This window comes from Hypomesus nipponensis, chromosome 15, assembly GCF_054491055.1.
Source record: "Hypomesus nipponensis isolate SF chromosome 15, ASM5449105v1, whole genome shotgun sequence".
Lineage (NCBI taxonomy): Eukaryota > Metazoa > Chordata > Actinopteri > Osmeriformes > Osmeridae > Hypomesus > Hypomesus nipponensis.
The window spans coordinates 17,532,245-17,545,705 of NC_140375.1; the positions used below are offsets into that span (position 1 = coordinate 17,532,245).

General features: G+C 46.0%; 1 protein-coding gene across 2 annotated transcripts; it reads left to right on the forward strand.

The window, feature by feature from the left end:
- Nucleotides 1-4,027: 4,027 nt before the first annotated feature.
- On the forward strand, nucleotides 4,028-11,727 carry dlc (deltaC). 2 transcript variants are annotated; one of them, XM_084674070.1, is made up of 9 exons: nucleotides 4,028-4,287; nucleotides 4,408-4,647; nucleotides 4,776-4,836; nucleotides 5,012-5,269; nucleotides 5,823-6,184; nucleotides 8,016-8,232; nucleotides 9,012-9,730; nucleotides 9,897-10,007; nucleotides 10,126-11,727. In XM_084674070.1, exons 1-9 carry the CDS (start codon nucleotides 4,237-4,239, stop codon nucleotides 10,129-10,131), a joined length of 2,025 nt encoding a protein of 674 aa, XP_084530196.1. In that variant the 5' UTR covers nucleotides 4,028-4,236; the 3' UTR covers nucleotides 10,132-11,727. The 2 variants fall into 2 exon arrangements, 1 of the variants encoding a protein (XP_084530196.1); XR_014729929.1 differs by having other exon boundaries at nucleotides 9,012-10,007.
- Nucleotides 11,728-13,461: the final 1,734 nt, after the last annotated feature.

A 13,461-nucleotide genomic window follows, 5' to 3' on the forward strand; every position in this document is an offset into this window, starting at 1 on the left:
GGATGTATTTACTTTTCGTATTTAACGCTAAATTAGTTGCTATTCCGCTTTCAACGGCTATTCAGTTATTTAAAAGGGATTAAATTAGAAATCCAATTATAGGTGTATTTCCAATAGGCTACTCAATAATTAAACAACTGTTTTAAATTAACAGGGAAAACAGTAAATACGTTATTTTAACGCTTAAAATGTAAGTGTAATTGAAACAATGTTCTTCGAAATTCAAGACAGAAAGTTGCAAATTGCCTTTCCCAGACGGATTTCCCGTTCCAATACATTTGAGGATGAGAACAAACGTGTAGGTTGGGGGGGGGGGGGGGAGGTTGAGTCAATGTATGCTCCAGCCACGTCGCCAATTGGCATTAGAGATGTTAATGCTACCGTTTGTGGTGCGTGAAGGAGAGACATGTGGTTGGGCCATTCACAGCAACATGCAAACTGTTCGGTGTCAAACCCATTCTCCCAACAGACACCCCCCGGGCAGACACGTGCCCAAATGTGAATGCCTTAGGGCTCTCCTTGTGTCTCACGGGACAATAGGGTTAGCTCTTTAGTTAATCTCTCGCTTTATTCTAATGACATAATTGTTGGGAATGTAGCTCTGGCAGTAGGCCTACCCGATCATTTGTTTATATATTAATTCAAATGTAACATTTAATTTTACGTGTTACCACTGCTCAAGGCTGCAGTAACTATTGTAGGCCTATTGGGATTCAGATTCGACGACTTTTATCATCACACCACCACTGAAACATAGGCCTACTGCCATTCCTCATGATGGCAGCAACATCGGTCTTTAATTTAGCCATATCGTCCTAATTAGCATTCCACAGATTGATTGACAGGGTTCGGGAATTATGATACACTCGAGACGGGCGTACTTGGGAGGACAGTTCCAACAGTTTCCCACGAAAATGCAGTTTGGGAAGCCTGGGAATAGGTTCACCTCGAGCTCGGGGTGTCGGACTTAACACCTCAGCAGAACGCGCCGGTTCACATTTATAAGCACCCTGTGCCTTCTGCCACCAAGTCACACCTTTACAAATGTTCTCACTGCGTGCCTTTCCGCCCCTGGCTGTATGTTCATCTCTTGTTCCGTCACCTTCGCGAGGACACACGCTCTGCCTCACCAGAAGCGAGTACTCCTACACCATTTGGACTTGGGGCACGTGGGGATGCCAAGTCCTTAAGTGACAACAACTTTGCGTTAAAAGCTGTTCCACAATGTCGACATATGGGCACTTGCTTGACAATATCCACATTCTCGGAATTGCACATATCTTCCAACCATACAAGACTTGTTTATTTTTGGGGCCTATTATTCCAGGTATAACCACTAGCCTTCCCCAAGCATTTGAACTTAATAGAGTTTTGGCTCATGCTAAATACCTGTTAGGCTAAATGCATGCTGCGTCAAGTCCCTAGTGTCGAATATCCGCGCGTGCAAACACAATCTTAATACAATATGCACATATTAGATCGTGCCATCTGGTTATCGATTTGTTTAATCATTCTTTCCACTCTGTCGAATTCCTACCGTGACAAGCCACGCGCGCGACACCTGCGCATCCCCCAAAGAAATGTTGACAGATTTAGATCTTTTTTGCATGATAACATGCCATCATGTTCACGCGCAAGGTTCTGAATTTTGAATAAAATCCATGACCGTTTAATGTTTTAATAGGGAGTTTACTGCAGGGGTTTAAACTATAAATTGTGTCAGGGCATGCAAAACAGTTCACATTGGCGTATTGTCGGTTACCAACTTATTATCCAGAACTAACTGACTTTAATATGTTTCATAGGATGGTGGATTTCCTTCTGCAATAGACCTAATGAAATGGTCCATTGTTGCTATTCACATTCGATCCAAAGGTGTCATAACACAACATACTGTCGTATTAAAAAACACATGACACGCTTTGTTGTTTTGGTTAAAGCAATCTCCCTCTACATGATGCGATCCGGCAGATCGTGAATGCGCATGATGGGAACTTTTATTGTTTACAAGAGACAGCTCATATTTATTTATCCAGTCTTTTGTTGTATTCCAAGCCGCAGAAGCGGCCCGTCTGGATAATTATCCAACAACATAATGACAATGGAAGCTCACTGTAGTCTCCTCTCTTCTGTGTGACGCGCCCCAGCCGGAGCGTGCCTTGGGTAAAGTCAGGGCCAACAGAGGCACGCGCTGCTCTCATTACAATGACAATAGACGCGCGCCAAAGATGAGCAACAGTTTGTAAAGCTTTCGCCCTATTGTCCCCGCGCGCCCCAGCCACATCAGCAAGCACGCAGTCTACACTGACACAGGCACTATCAAAGTACAAGCTTAATTATTCACCTTCGCGCCAATTTAATTCAATGTGTTTTTAATGTGCGTGACTTTTTTTTTAAAGAGAAAAATCGAACGCGGTTCAAGTTCCCTGCCAATTTTGTGTCATCATCGACAATTGTTTTAAAGGCCGGCTTTTCACAACAGCTTTAATCCCTCTAATCCCTTTTTGTAATTTACCTTATTTAGAGAGCGTTGCTGTTTTCGCAGTGAATCACTCAGTTATGAATTCAGCGCAGACCTGACAAAAAGACAATTGCTCCAGTGTTGCATATGGCAGACACACGGAAGGACTGCTGTCACCCGTAGAACTCACCACGAGAATACAACTTTACCCTGTATGTCCGTAATAGGCTACATCGTCTACTCAAAACTGTTATATAGATTTTTAAATGGTCATTGTGATTTTTTTTATTATTACTTCACTGAGCCACGTAACAGTTTGTTCATGTTTTATACAGGCCAGACACTGTAAATATGTGATTAAATAATGTAGGTTTTTGCTACAGTCTTTCTGTTGCTGAGTCCAACTAACATTAGGCGGATGTGTATTCAAACATCTTAGCTCTACGGCAGTGATTTGTACGTATTTCCTTCATCGGCCTGTTACCATTATGGAGATGCGTTTTCTTCAGTGTTGGAGTCTGAAAACATGCTATGGCCATTAATCTAATTCACGCGCCTGCCTGTAAGGCACTCAAGTCGTGATCATTATAGGTTCTGACCTAGGAAATTGCGTGCGTTATTACCCTCTGAAGACATTGTACATAGAAGGAGTGGCCAGGTGCCGTAGATTATCATACAGCTGCCGTCATGTACCCGTCTCGTCCTGCCACCCCACCCCCATTCCCTTTCCCTCCTTCTACAAAAGCAATTATCTGACATCTTCAGTGCTGCACGACCCCCACCGCCCCCCCCCCCTCTCCCCAAGATTCCAGGTCCCCAAACCAAGACAACAAAAGACCCCTCTAATTCTTTCCACGGGACAATAAAAGATTTTGCTCCCAAGTCTGCCGGTTTAACGACTCACACGCGTCAGAACAATTACTATTCTTGGGCTGAATTAAAGGGGTGTGCGCGCCGAACACCACCCCCCCCCCCCCCCCCCCCCCCCGTCTTACACAGCGCGCGGCAGTTGTCCGCCCTCCCCAGACGGAAAGATAAATAACGAAAAGTCCCAGAAGAATAGGGTGGCACGCGACACCGAGTTGAAAACAAAAAAACTGGAGTAAAAAAATCATTTTTAAGGGTAAAGCGACTGAGTTTGTCAACTTCATGAACTTCTCACTATGTCCCATTTACACCGACTCTAGTCCATCTATGTAAACTGTGCGCATTTCACGAATCAAGTTCACCCTCAAATAAAAATGACACACATGTAAAACTCTGTCTTCCTGCGGCCTTAATGTGGGTTAACGTCCTCAACATGGCTTTTGTTTTGAGTTTTGGTGTAGGGTACTTGCGACCATTTGGAACCCACAATTCTCTATCGCTGAGAAAGTGTGGTCTATACCTCTGTATGGACAGCATTTTGTTATATTGCAGTCGCCAATTGCCGCGTGGTGAGATAGAATCAAAGCGTCCCATAAAACACCAAACTTCATGACACGCCTCCCCCGCGCGCCCTCCCTCTCTTCAGGACAGTATAAATAGCGTCCCACCGTTGCAGGTTACTTAACAGAACAAGTCCAGAGTACAAACTCACTCCCCAGATTAGCTCATGGATTTTATTTTTGTTGTGAGCACCATCCACATTTAACCTTGTATCTTGTATATTTACATTTTTTTCTCTATCCGACGATTTTATTTTTGTTTGGAGTATAGGGTTTTTTCCCCATCGAAATTGGATTTCTAGAATCGTCTGCTATATTTGGATAGCAGACTAGAACGCGCACCCAACAATGGCTCGTTTGTTTTTAACGTGTTTTTTTGCGTTGATATCCACGCAAGTGGTAAGTATCAATTTATTTCATGCGCTTTGATGTGCTGGTTATTTGTGGGACTGATTCAAACCTTCACTGAGTTACTGCTCACCGTGTCATGTTTACTAAAACCTGCTCTTTCCCTCATAGGTTGACTCGTCCGGTGTGTTTGAGTTGAAAGTACACTCCTTCAGCAGTTCTCGAAGTGTCTGTAAACAGTCCAGTGATTGCCAGATCTTTTTCCGCGTTTGTCTGAAACATTCACAAGATGTCATCTCCCCGGAGCCTCCGTGCACCTACGGTACGGGGCTCACCGATATCTTCAGTGCTGACCACAGTTCCATCTCTGCTAGCGCGCCGGTCAGGGTGCCTTTCCATTTCAAGTGGCCGGTAAGTACCGATAAAAATCTATTATCACTCACATATCATCACTACGTTATTATTTAGCCAGGGGTATATAGCACGTGTTTACATAACATTTGTGTGATGCAAAGGGTTCTCTCTTGGTTTCATTTCAGGGAACTTTTTCACTGATAATTGAAGCCTGGAATGCGGAGTCCTCTGATGGTCAGTCTACAGGTAGGTCGCCCTCTGTCCTCTAGGGGGCGCACATTTACATTCATCTAGCTGTAAAACGGGACCCATCACTTTGTTGTAATTTTACTGAACATTCCCTAAAATAGAGGCATACACTGGGACATGTACTTAGTTTTTATGCATGTTATTTAAAAGGTGTTCTGTTTTTTTCACACAGAAAACCAAAACAACTTGATCAGCCGTTTGGTCACCTCTAGAAGACTTGCCGTTGGCGAGGAATGGTCACAGGACGTTCGATTTAGCGAGCAGAGCGAATTGCGGTATTCTTACCACGTTATCTGTGATGAATACTACCACGGAGAAAGCTGCTCCGACTACTGCAGACCCCGTGATGACCAATTCGGACACTTTACATGTGATTCCTCCGGGAGCAGAACTTGCCTTCCCGGATGGAAAGGAGAATACTGCGCTGACCGTAAGTTCCTGTACAATGTAATGCTTCCGTTATTTACAACTAAATCTTGTCATTGCATAGTTTTTGAATATTTTACTTTTATAGTTTTTTTTACTCGTACTTGAATTTACGTTAAATTTTGAACACTTTGATTTGAAACGAATAGCGCGCGTAATTTTCTCACTTTAAATTGTTAACTCAAGCAGTTCAACGACATCCTTGGTCGAGCATAAAAAAGCTGCTGTTCCTTCAAATGAGGAGTTAGTCTGCATCTTTTGTTTGCCTAAACAATGGTCGCTGGGTGTATGCTTTAACAGGGACACGCGCTGGAACGTAATGTGCGCTCCCTTGCGTGAAAAATAGACGGCATGTGTTTCTTTTGTGTGTGTACACCAGCTGCTTCGCTTACTACTTAACAAATACTTGATGTGACTGAGGCCAGCGAAGGGGGGTTGTTTTGTGATGCGAACAGGGGCTCTAATGTTCCTCCTCCTCTCTCTCTCTCTCTCTCTCTCTCTCTCTCTCTCTCTCTCTCTCTCTCCCTCTCTCTCTCTCCCTCTCTCTATCTGCGCAGCCATCTGCTCGTCTGGTTGCAACGAGGGGCAAGGGGACTGTGAAGCCCCTGGCGAGTGCACGTGCCGCCTGGGGTGGCAGGGCGCGCTGTGCGACGAGTGCATGCGCCACCCGGGCTGCCTGCACGGCACCTGCGACGAGCCGTGGCAGTGTAACTGCCAGGAGGGCTGGGGAGGCCTGTTCTGCAACCAGGACCTCAACTACTGCACCAACCACCGGCCCTGCAGGAACGACGCCACCTGCACCAACACCGGCCAGGGGAGCTACACCTGCACGTGCCGCCCCGGGTTCAGCGGCAACAACTGCGAGATCGAGACCAACGAGTGCGACAGCAACCCCTGCAAGAACGGAGGAAGCTGCAACGTATGTCCCTAACGGTTTTTCGTAATAGACAACCTCTTGCTGGGGCCCCCTTGCTGGGGCCCCCTTACTGGGGCCCACTCAAGGGGCCCACTCAAGGGGCCCCCCTCTCTGGGCCGTGTCTTATAGTGAGCTAAGACTGAGCCAGTTGAGGGAGAAATTGAGGGATTTATCATTCATGTGTTAATCTTAATTAAGTCTTACCCTATAGTACACAATTAATATATTGCTATACTAATATTACTATACTGTTTCTTTATATTACTACTTAGATTAATAGTGATGCATGTGATACAGGCTTGTAAGTATGTCCCCTTTTTATCCAGTGCTCCTCATGTCCTTGGACTGGGAAGAACACTGTCAGGGCCACATATGAGTTAATATACAAGCACTGCCTTTGTATTCATACTTCATTCTGTATCCAAGCTGTGTCGTCTCTGTGTTCAGTCTGTGTTCACTCTGTGTTCACTCTGTGTTCACTCTGTGTTCAGTCTGTGTTCACTCTGTGTTCAGTCTGTGTTCAGTCTGTGTTCACTCTGTGTTCACTCTGTGTTCACTCTGTGTTCAGTCTGTGTTCACTCTGTGTTCAGTCTGTGTTCACTCTGTGTTCACTCTGTGTTCAGTCTGTGTTCAGTCTGTGTTCACTCTGTGTTCACTCTGTGTTCAGTCTGTGTTCACTCTGTGTTCACTCTGTGTTCAGTCTGTGTTCACTCTGTGTTCACTCTGTGTTCACTCTGTGTTCACTCTGTGTTCACTCTGTGTTCAGTCTGTGTTCACTCTGTGTTCACTCTGTGTTCACTCTGTGTTCACTCTGTGTTCACTCTGTGAAAATGATCTCCCTGAGTGTGATACCTCAGAGCAGGACTCTGAAACATTTTTCCTGTCAAGAGCCATTTTACTAAAGTAGGGGACATTGGAAGCCACAATGGATGACTAGCTTCCTTTGAGTTGGAGTGGTAAAAAACATCATTATGTCATATGTTTTTTTATTGTCATCCATTGATTCAAAATAATTATCGCAACAAAAATATTTTCTGTTCAGAACAGTAACAGTAAATATATAATAAACATATTGAATCTTAAGATCTTAAAGGGAGTGTGCTATCCATAAACATTTTGAAAAATGTACAACAAAATACTGACAGAATGAACTATACAATATAAAAAATAAAATAAAACTGAAAATATGAGAGTGCAGTAGGACTGTTGGCCATAGTTCTTCTGGCGTTTCCAGTTGGGTATTTGTCACTGAAAGAAAGTGTCAAATAAAATGTGTCGTCATGTTAGCACAATGTTTATGCGACCACTTCTCACTCTGTCGATCGAACATACAGGCAACCCACAGGTGTTGGATTAAGCTATATGAGAGTCGATTTATTTATTAGTTGTCATCTCTGCATTCCTCTTCCCCGTTATTTGGCTTTTGGCCGTTGAAATATTTAACCATAAATCACTCTTTTTTTCATTTTTTTTTCTTCATTGTTTACTTCTATACACGCTAGGCTATGTTGGTCTAGGCTTCACTGGTAGAGTTAGATAGGACTGATGGAATGTAGTAATTGGTTTTAAACAGTGTTTTTGTGCAGTCTCCTTACCCATTTTCTTATTGAAAGAAATCTGCACATTTGTAAAAAAATCCATAGACGGTAAAAAGTCCATAACTTCAAGAAACTCCGGAACCTCTAGAAATTCTAGGAAATTTAGAACCTCTAGAAATTCCAGAAACTCTAGAACTTAGACTGAAGTCCCACTTTTGGTCGAAATGGACCTTTGGACTTTCAGAGTCCTCACCTATGTGTGTGTGTGTGTGTGTGTTCTTCATGTCATCATGCAGGACCAGGAGAGCGACTACTCCTGCACATGCCCTCAGGGCTTCTACGGGAAGAACTGTGAGATCAGCGCTATGACATGTGCAGACGGGCCCTGCTTCAACGGGGGCACCTGCACGCCGCTGGTGTCCGGCGGCTACACCTGCCGCTGCCCCGCCTCCTACACGGGCTCCAACTGTGAGAAAAAGATGGACCGCTGCAGCAGCGACCCCTGCGCTAACGGTAAGCCCCACTGTCCTCCACCCCCACGTCCCCCGCCAGCGACCGAGCACACTGAGAGACGCGGCCGGTAACCCAGCCGGTAACCTAGCCGGTAACCCAGCCGGTAACCTAGCCGGTAACCCAGCCGGTAACCTAGCCGGTAACCCAACCGGTAACCAGGCTAGTAATCCCTCCCTCCCTCCCAGAGCCTTGAGGAATGTGTATCTCGGAGTGTAAGTGAGACTGGCCGCCGCCACGGAACCCATAAGGAACGTGTATTTACCTGTCCGTCTGACATGAACAACCAACTACACACACACTCTCACTGCAAACTAAGCACAGCAAGCCACATTCACACACTCACAGCAATTGACATGCACATTCTATGTCAGGTGCCTTGCTTGCTACCAGTAGCTGTGTGTTGTTTTGAAATGCACCTTTTGCTCCCTACTATGTGGACCGGGCAGGAATGCAGCACTGGCACGCCACAGCCTGGAGACGCCAGCCTGGGGCAGACATGGCCTGGGGGCAGATAGCAGGGAGGGACAGATAGCGAGTGGGGCGGATAAGGGCCTAGAACTGCTAATAATATGCTGAATTCATCTCTTTTAGCACCGACTGAACTCTTGAGTTTGTGTGTGCTCCCATGGGTCCTCATTAGCCAGGGAAAGAGCATCTTATCTGGAGTTAGTCTCATTCCTGATTGTGTGTCTGTCTCTTTCTAGATTATGAAAGTAGAGCATCCAGACCTAGCGTTCTCAGTTAGCTGTGATTCTAACCTCCCTCCCCCTCCTCCGCAGGCGGACAGTGTCTGGACCTGGGCCACAGCCTTATGTGTCGCTGTCGTCCCGGCTTCTCGGGCGCTCGCTGCCTGACCAACATCGACGAGTGCAGCCGCAGCCCCTGCCGCAACGCGGGCACGTGCCTGGACGGCATCAACGACTTCACCTGCACCTGCACACTGGGCTTCACCGGGAAGGACTGCAGCGTGCGCGCCGATGCCTGCTCACTCGTCCCCTGCCAGAACGGAGGCACCTGCTTTACTCACTTCACCGGGCCTGTCTGCCAGTGTCCCACCGGCTTCATGGGAGCCAAGTGTGAGCACAGCCTCCACCCCACCCCGCGGCCCCCCGCTCCCACGCCGGCCGACGGCTTCTCTGCAGCCCTGGCAGTCAGCTTTGTCCTGGGCGTGGTCACCCTCGTCATGCTGGTGTGTGCTGCCATCTTGGGTCTTCGCCAGCTGAGGCGGGGCAGGAAGGGAATGGTTTCCTCTGTCAGGAACGACCTGGAGACCGTCAATAACCGGACGACGCCCGGCCCGTTCCCCAGCGCCAGCATGAGGGAGAAGGAGGCGTTCCTCATCCCCGGCGGCCAGTACAAGGTGTCTAATAAGGACATAGCGCTCAGCTCCACCCCCGAGCAGAAGACCGGAGACAAGGCGGTGTACAAGCAGAACATGGCCGACTGCAACCTTGCCCGGGACGAGGACAGAATCGCCAAGAGCAAGTTTGACCGGCAAGTAACCTTTATTGCTGGACAAACTGACAGTTGCTCACTCTCACACACACACTCAGACACTCACTCACTCACTCACTCACGGTTCACACATACGGCTATCTTGATATGCTCTTTAAATGAGTGTGGAACCCGACTTGACCTGTCCATGTTTCTCTTCCAACAGAAAGAAGTGTGCATCTACCGTGGTGGTCCCTCCACTTAGCTTCCTCAAGGAAAGCCTCTTTCACCCCGTCTTCATCATTCCTGAGCAGATGGAGCAGTGTGTGTTTGCTACTGAGGTAAACTACCAACTGATGATAACAGACAACAACTCTATAGATTTCAACTGTAAAAAAAAAAAAAGGAGATATCTTTTTTAAGGATTTGAAAACTAACTCTTTCCGTCTTTGTTTGCAGGTGTAACACAGTATTTCCATATCTGGAGAGCCTCCACCAACCAAGGCCAAGGCCTGACCATGTTTACAATCTTTCCAGGACAATTCAAAGATTTGAAGAAGATTTATTTTAACAACATATATTTTTATTTAATATTTATTCATGCTGCTCATTGAAAATGACTTTGACAATGTTTCAGAAGACAATATTCTGAGCCCTGGAGGGTCCACTGAATATTCGGGCGCCACTTGCACTACTATAAATATATTTGTAATCGTAATATAATTCTTTTTTACTTTTATTTTATTTTTATGAAAAAGAAATGAACAAACTTAAATAGTAATTTCTCCTCAGTAGGAGGGTATAGGATCTCTCCATCAATCCCAGAGAGTCAGTTCTGAGGAGGGAGAAAGATGTTACTCTGGATGCCTTTTCCTCCACCAGCCCTCTCCTCAATCACTAGAGAGGCCTGGTCACCTAAACCTCTGAATAAGCTGAAACTACAATCTCCTGGAGGATCATGGGAAAAGACAACCAGAGGGAAAAAAAACTATATTTTTTTCCATCATCAGCTCTTGTTGATTCTTTTCTGTTTCCAAATCAGGACACATTTTGAAACTACAGAATGAAGATGACATTTTATTTCTAGCTTCATTTTAAAAATGTTTTTTTTTTTTTGGTTGTTTTTGCTGAAATTGAAACTGGACGTTCATCGGCTGAAATGGGAGTTGTAGTTTTTTGAGGTTACTGGGAAGACCCAGACATCCTCCTTCTGGATCCAATCACCATCGCAAAACAGTCTGCCAAGAAAAATAACTTATTAAGTGCCTGATGTTTCCATGAACTCTACAGACCCAGGACCATTCTTGTGCCATTTTCCATTCTCCTAGATGGTTATCGATATTTCTATACCGTCACATCAGGTGATATAGATGTACTGTACGCTCATTGTTTGATAGTGTGATATCTTGTATTTAAAGCTTCACTCCTGTTCCTTGTGAGAACAAAAGTATGCCATGATCTAAAAGGAAATGGTATTTAATCACACACACCGGGAAGAAGTTAGTCAAATTTAGATCTTTCAGAATTTGTTTGAAACTGTACATGTTTAGTTTTTCTCCTAAGTGGTTGTAACTTTCTCCACCAGTTGTTATTTGACGTTGTAGTGAGATGTAGCTTTTCATCTTTGAGATCAGGTGAGACAGGTTTGTACACGACACCAACACTGGGACACTTTCCCAACACTCCCAAGACTAGGTGACGTTTGTTATCTTTTTGTTCCAAGTCTTGAAAAAAAAAAAAATAGAAAGAAAAACCGGATAAACAGAAATTTCTCAGTTTTAAAATCATATTTCTTTCAGAGTGAAGGATTCTAAAAGAGAGGATTTCCATTATTCTTTCCTTTCTATTCATCCTCCTTTTCTGTCACCAAATACGTGTTTTCTTTTTCTTTCTAAAATATTTGTAACATCCTCTCTAATTTAACAATGCAATGTGTACAAAACCATAAGATATTCTTTCTATTTAATTTTGTTTGTACATAATTTGTATTTATAAAGAGAATTGTAAATGTTTACGTAAAAATATATATATATTTTCATAAATAAAACTGAAATCATGTAAGTCTTGTGGATTTTGGTTGTTTCGGTAGAGTTTGGATGGAGTTCGGATGGGTTAGCTTGTTTTTGTTATTTAGTATTCATCTGGGCCTCTTCTCCTGACACTCGTTATGCTAAGTACATGGATATGAGGCTCATCTCCACTTCCACGGAGGCAGCCCGGCACAGGGCCCCCTAACCCAGGGCCCCTCAGCCCTCCTCAGGGACACCTCCCCTGGTAGCTCCCCCTGCAGCTCTGCTGGGCTGCCCGTGTGCAGCTTGGTGAGGGGGCGGGTGTTGGGGGGACGCTGCTCAGGGTAGCTGGGATCACTGGAGGAGGGAGGAGGGGGGAGGGGGGGAGATAGACAGCGGGGGAGAGAGTGAACGTCGGACGGATGGAGGAAGATAGGGAGCGGGTGAAATTAAAAGGGGGGGAGGACACACACAAAAAGAACAGAAGGATGGAGTGTGGAGGAAAAGTGAGGGGAAGTGGAACTGAGGCAGGACTCGCATCTTCGTCATCCCTGAGGCCAACTTCCCACAGCATATTATTATATGGATCTAAAGACCGGCTCTAATCCTGTACCCCCCAACCCCAACCCACGCCCTCATGCCTGCATATATATGCTAATTCACCCCCCCCCCCCTTTCCAAGCTTCTATCCTGTATTGTACTGAGGAGATTAAAGTGTACATGAACAAATCAGCCCTCTCTCCGCGGCTCCTCCACACATCTGCCGTTAGCTAATGCCATTAGGTTCCCAGCTAACAGCGTGGAGAGGTGTTGCCGTGTCCTGGGCGTCCAGCTGAAGCCCACAGGAACATGCTGAGACGTCAGGAGAGGCCTCGGGGCGTGTGAAGGGGCTGTGAAATCACCTGCCTCTCGGTTGCCCCTCCCTTTTCCCCCCTGCCTCCCATCCCTCCCATTCCTCCTTCCCCCTCCTCTTTTTCGATCCTTTCTTTGAGGAAATGTGGTGATAAAGGAGGGGAGATGGTATGGACGGGGGAGGGGCCTCTCCTGTGGAGGCTAGGGGGCCCCAGGATCCTCCCCTGGGGAGAGACAATGAGGGGGGAGGGGGCAGGAGGGGATGACTGAGCCCCCCTCTGCACCTGAAGCCCCTGCCCCAGTCCTAGTGCCTAGCCCCTGCCCCAGCCCTGGTTCCTATCCCCTGTCATAGCTCCTAGCACCTGACCCTAACTCTGGATTTGTGTCCTGCACCAACAAGACTCCAGGTAGCTGTGGGAGGTTCCATAGGTTCAAAAACAACCCCTGAGTGTTCATGAGGGTTTTCTCCCTCGCCCTCCTTGCCCCCGCCCTTAGAAAAAAGATGATTAACTTTTATTAATCTTCTGCTCCATGTTGTCCTCCTTGTCATTTCTCCAGCCACAATCCATCACCCCATCATTCTCATTTCACCATCTCCTTTCCCCGTCGTTTCCTCCTCACTCGGACACCTGGGCTGCAGGAGGAAGGTTCATGGATGGAGAGGGAGATTTCATTTTTAAATTGTTTTTTTTTGGGGGGTTGTTTTTCTGAAATCGAAACTGGACGGTCATCGGCTGAAATGGATGGATCCCTGATGGGAGTTGTAGTTTTTTGAGGTTACTGGGAAGACCCAGACATCCTACTGCTGGATCCAATCACCATCGTAGCCTTCAAGAGCAAAACAGTCTGCCAAGAAAAATAACTTATTAAGTGCCTGATGTTTCCATGAACTCTACAGACCCAGGACCATTCTGGGGCAGGCACCCTTTGCAAC

Bases quoted from the DNA above. Each gene is read 5' to 3' on its own strand.
- dlc (XM_084674070.1), top strand. From the start codon at position 4,237: ATGGCTCGTTTGTTTTTAACGTGTTTTTTTGCGTTGATATCCACGCAA. The intron at 5,270-5,822 runs GTAAGTTCCTGT...CTATCTGCGCAG, and splicing joins AGGAGAATACTGCGCTGACC to CCATCTGCTCGTCTGGTTGC. The intron at 8,233-9,011 runs GTAAGCCCCACT...CCTCCTCCGCAG, and splicing joins CAGCGACCCCTGCGCTAACG to GCGGACAGTGTCTGGACCTG.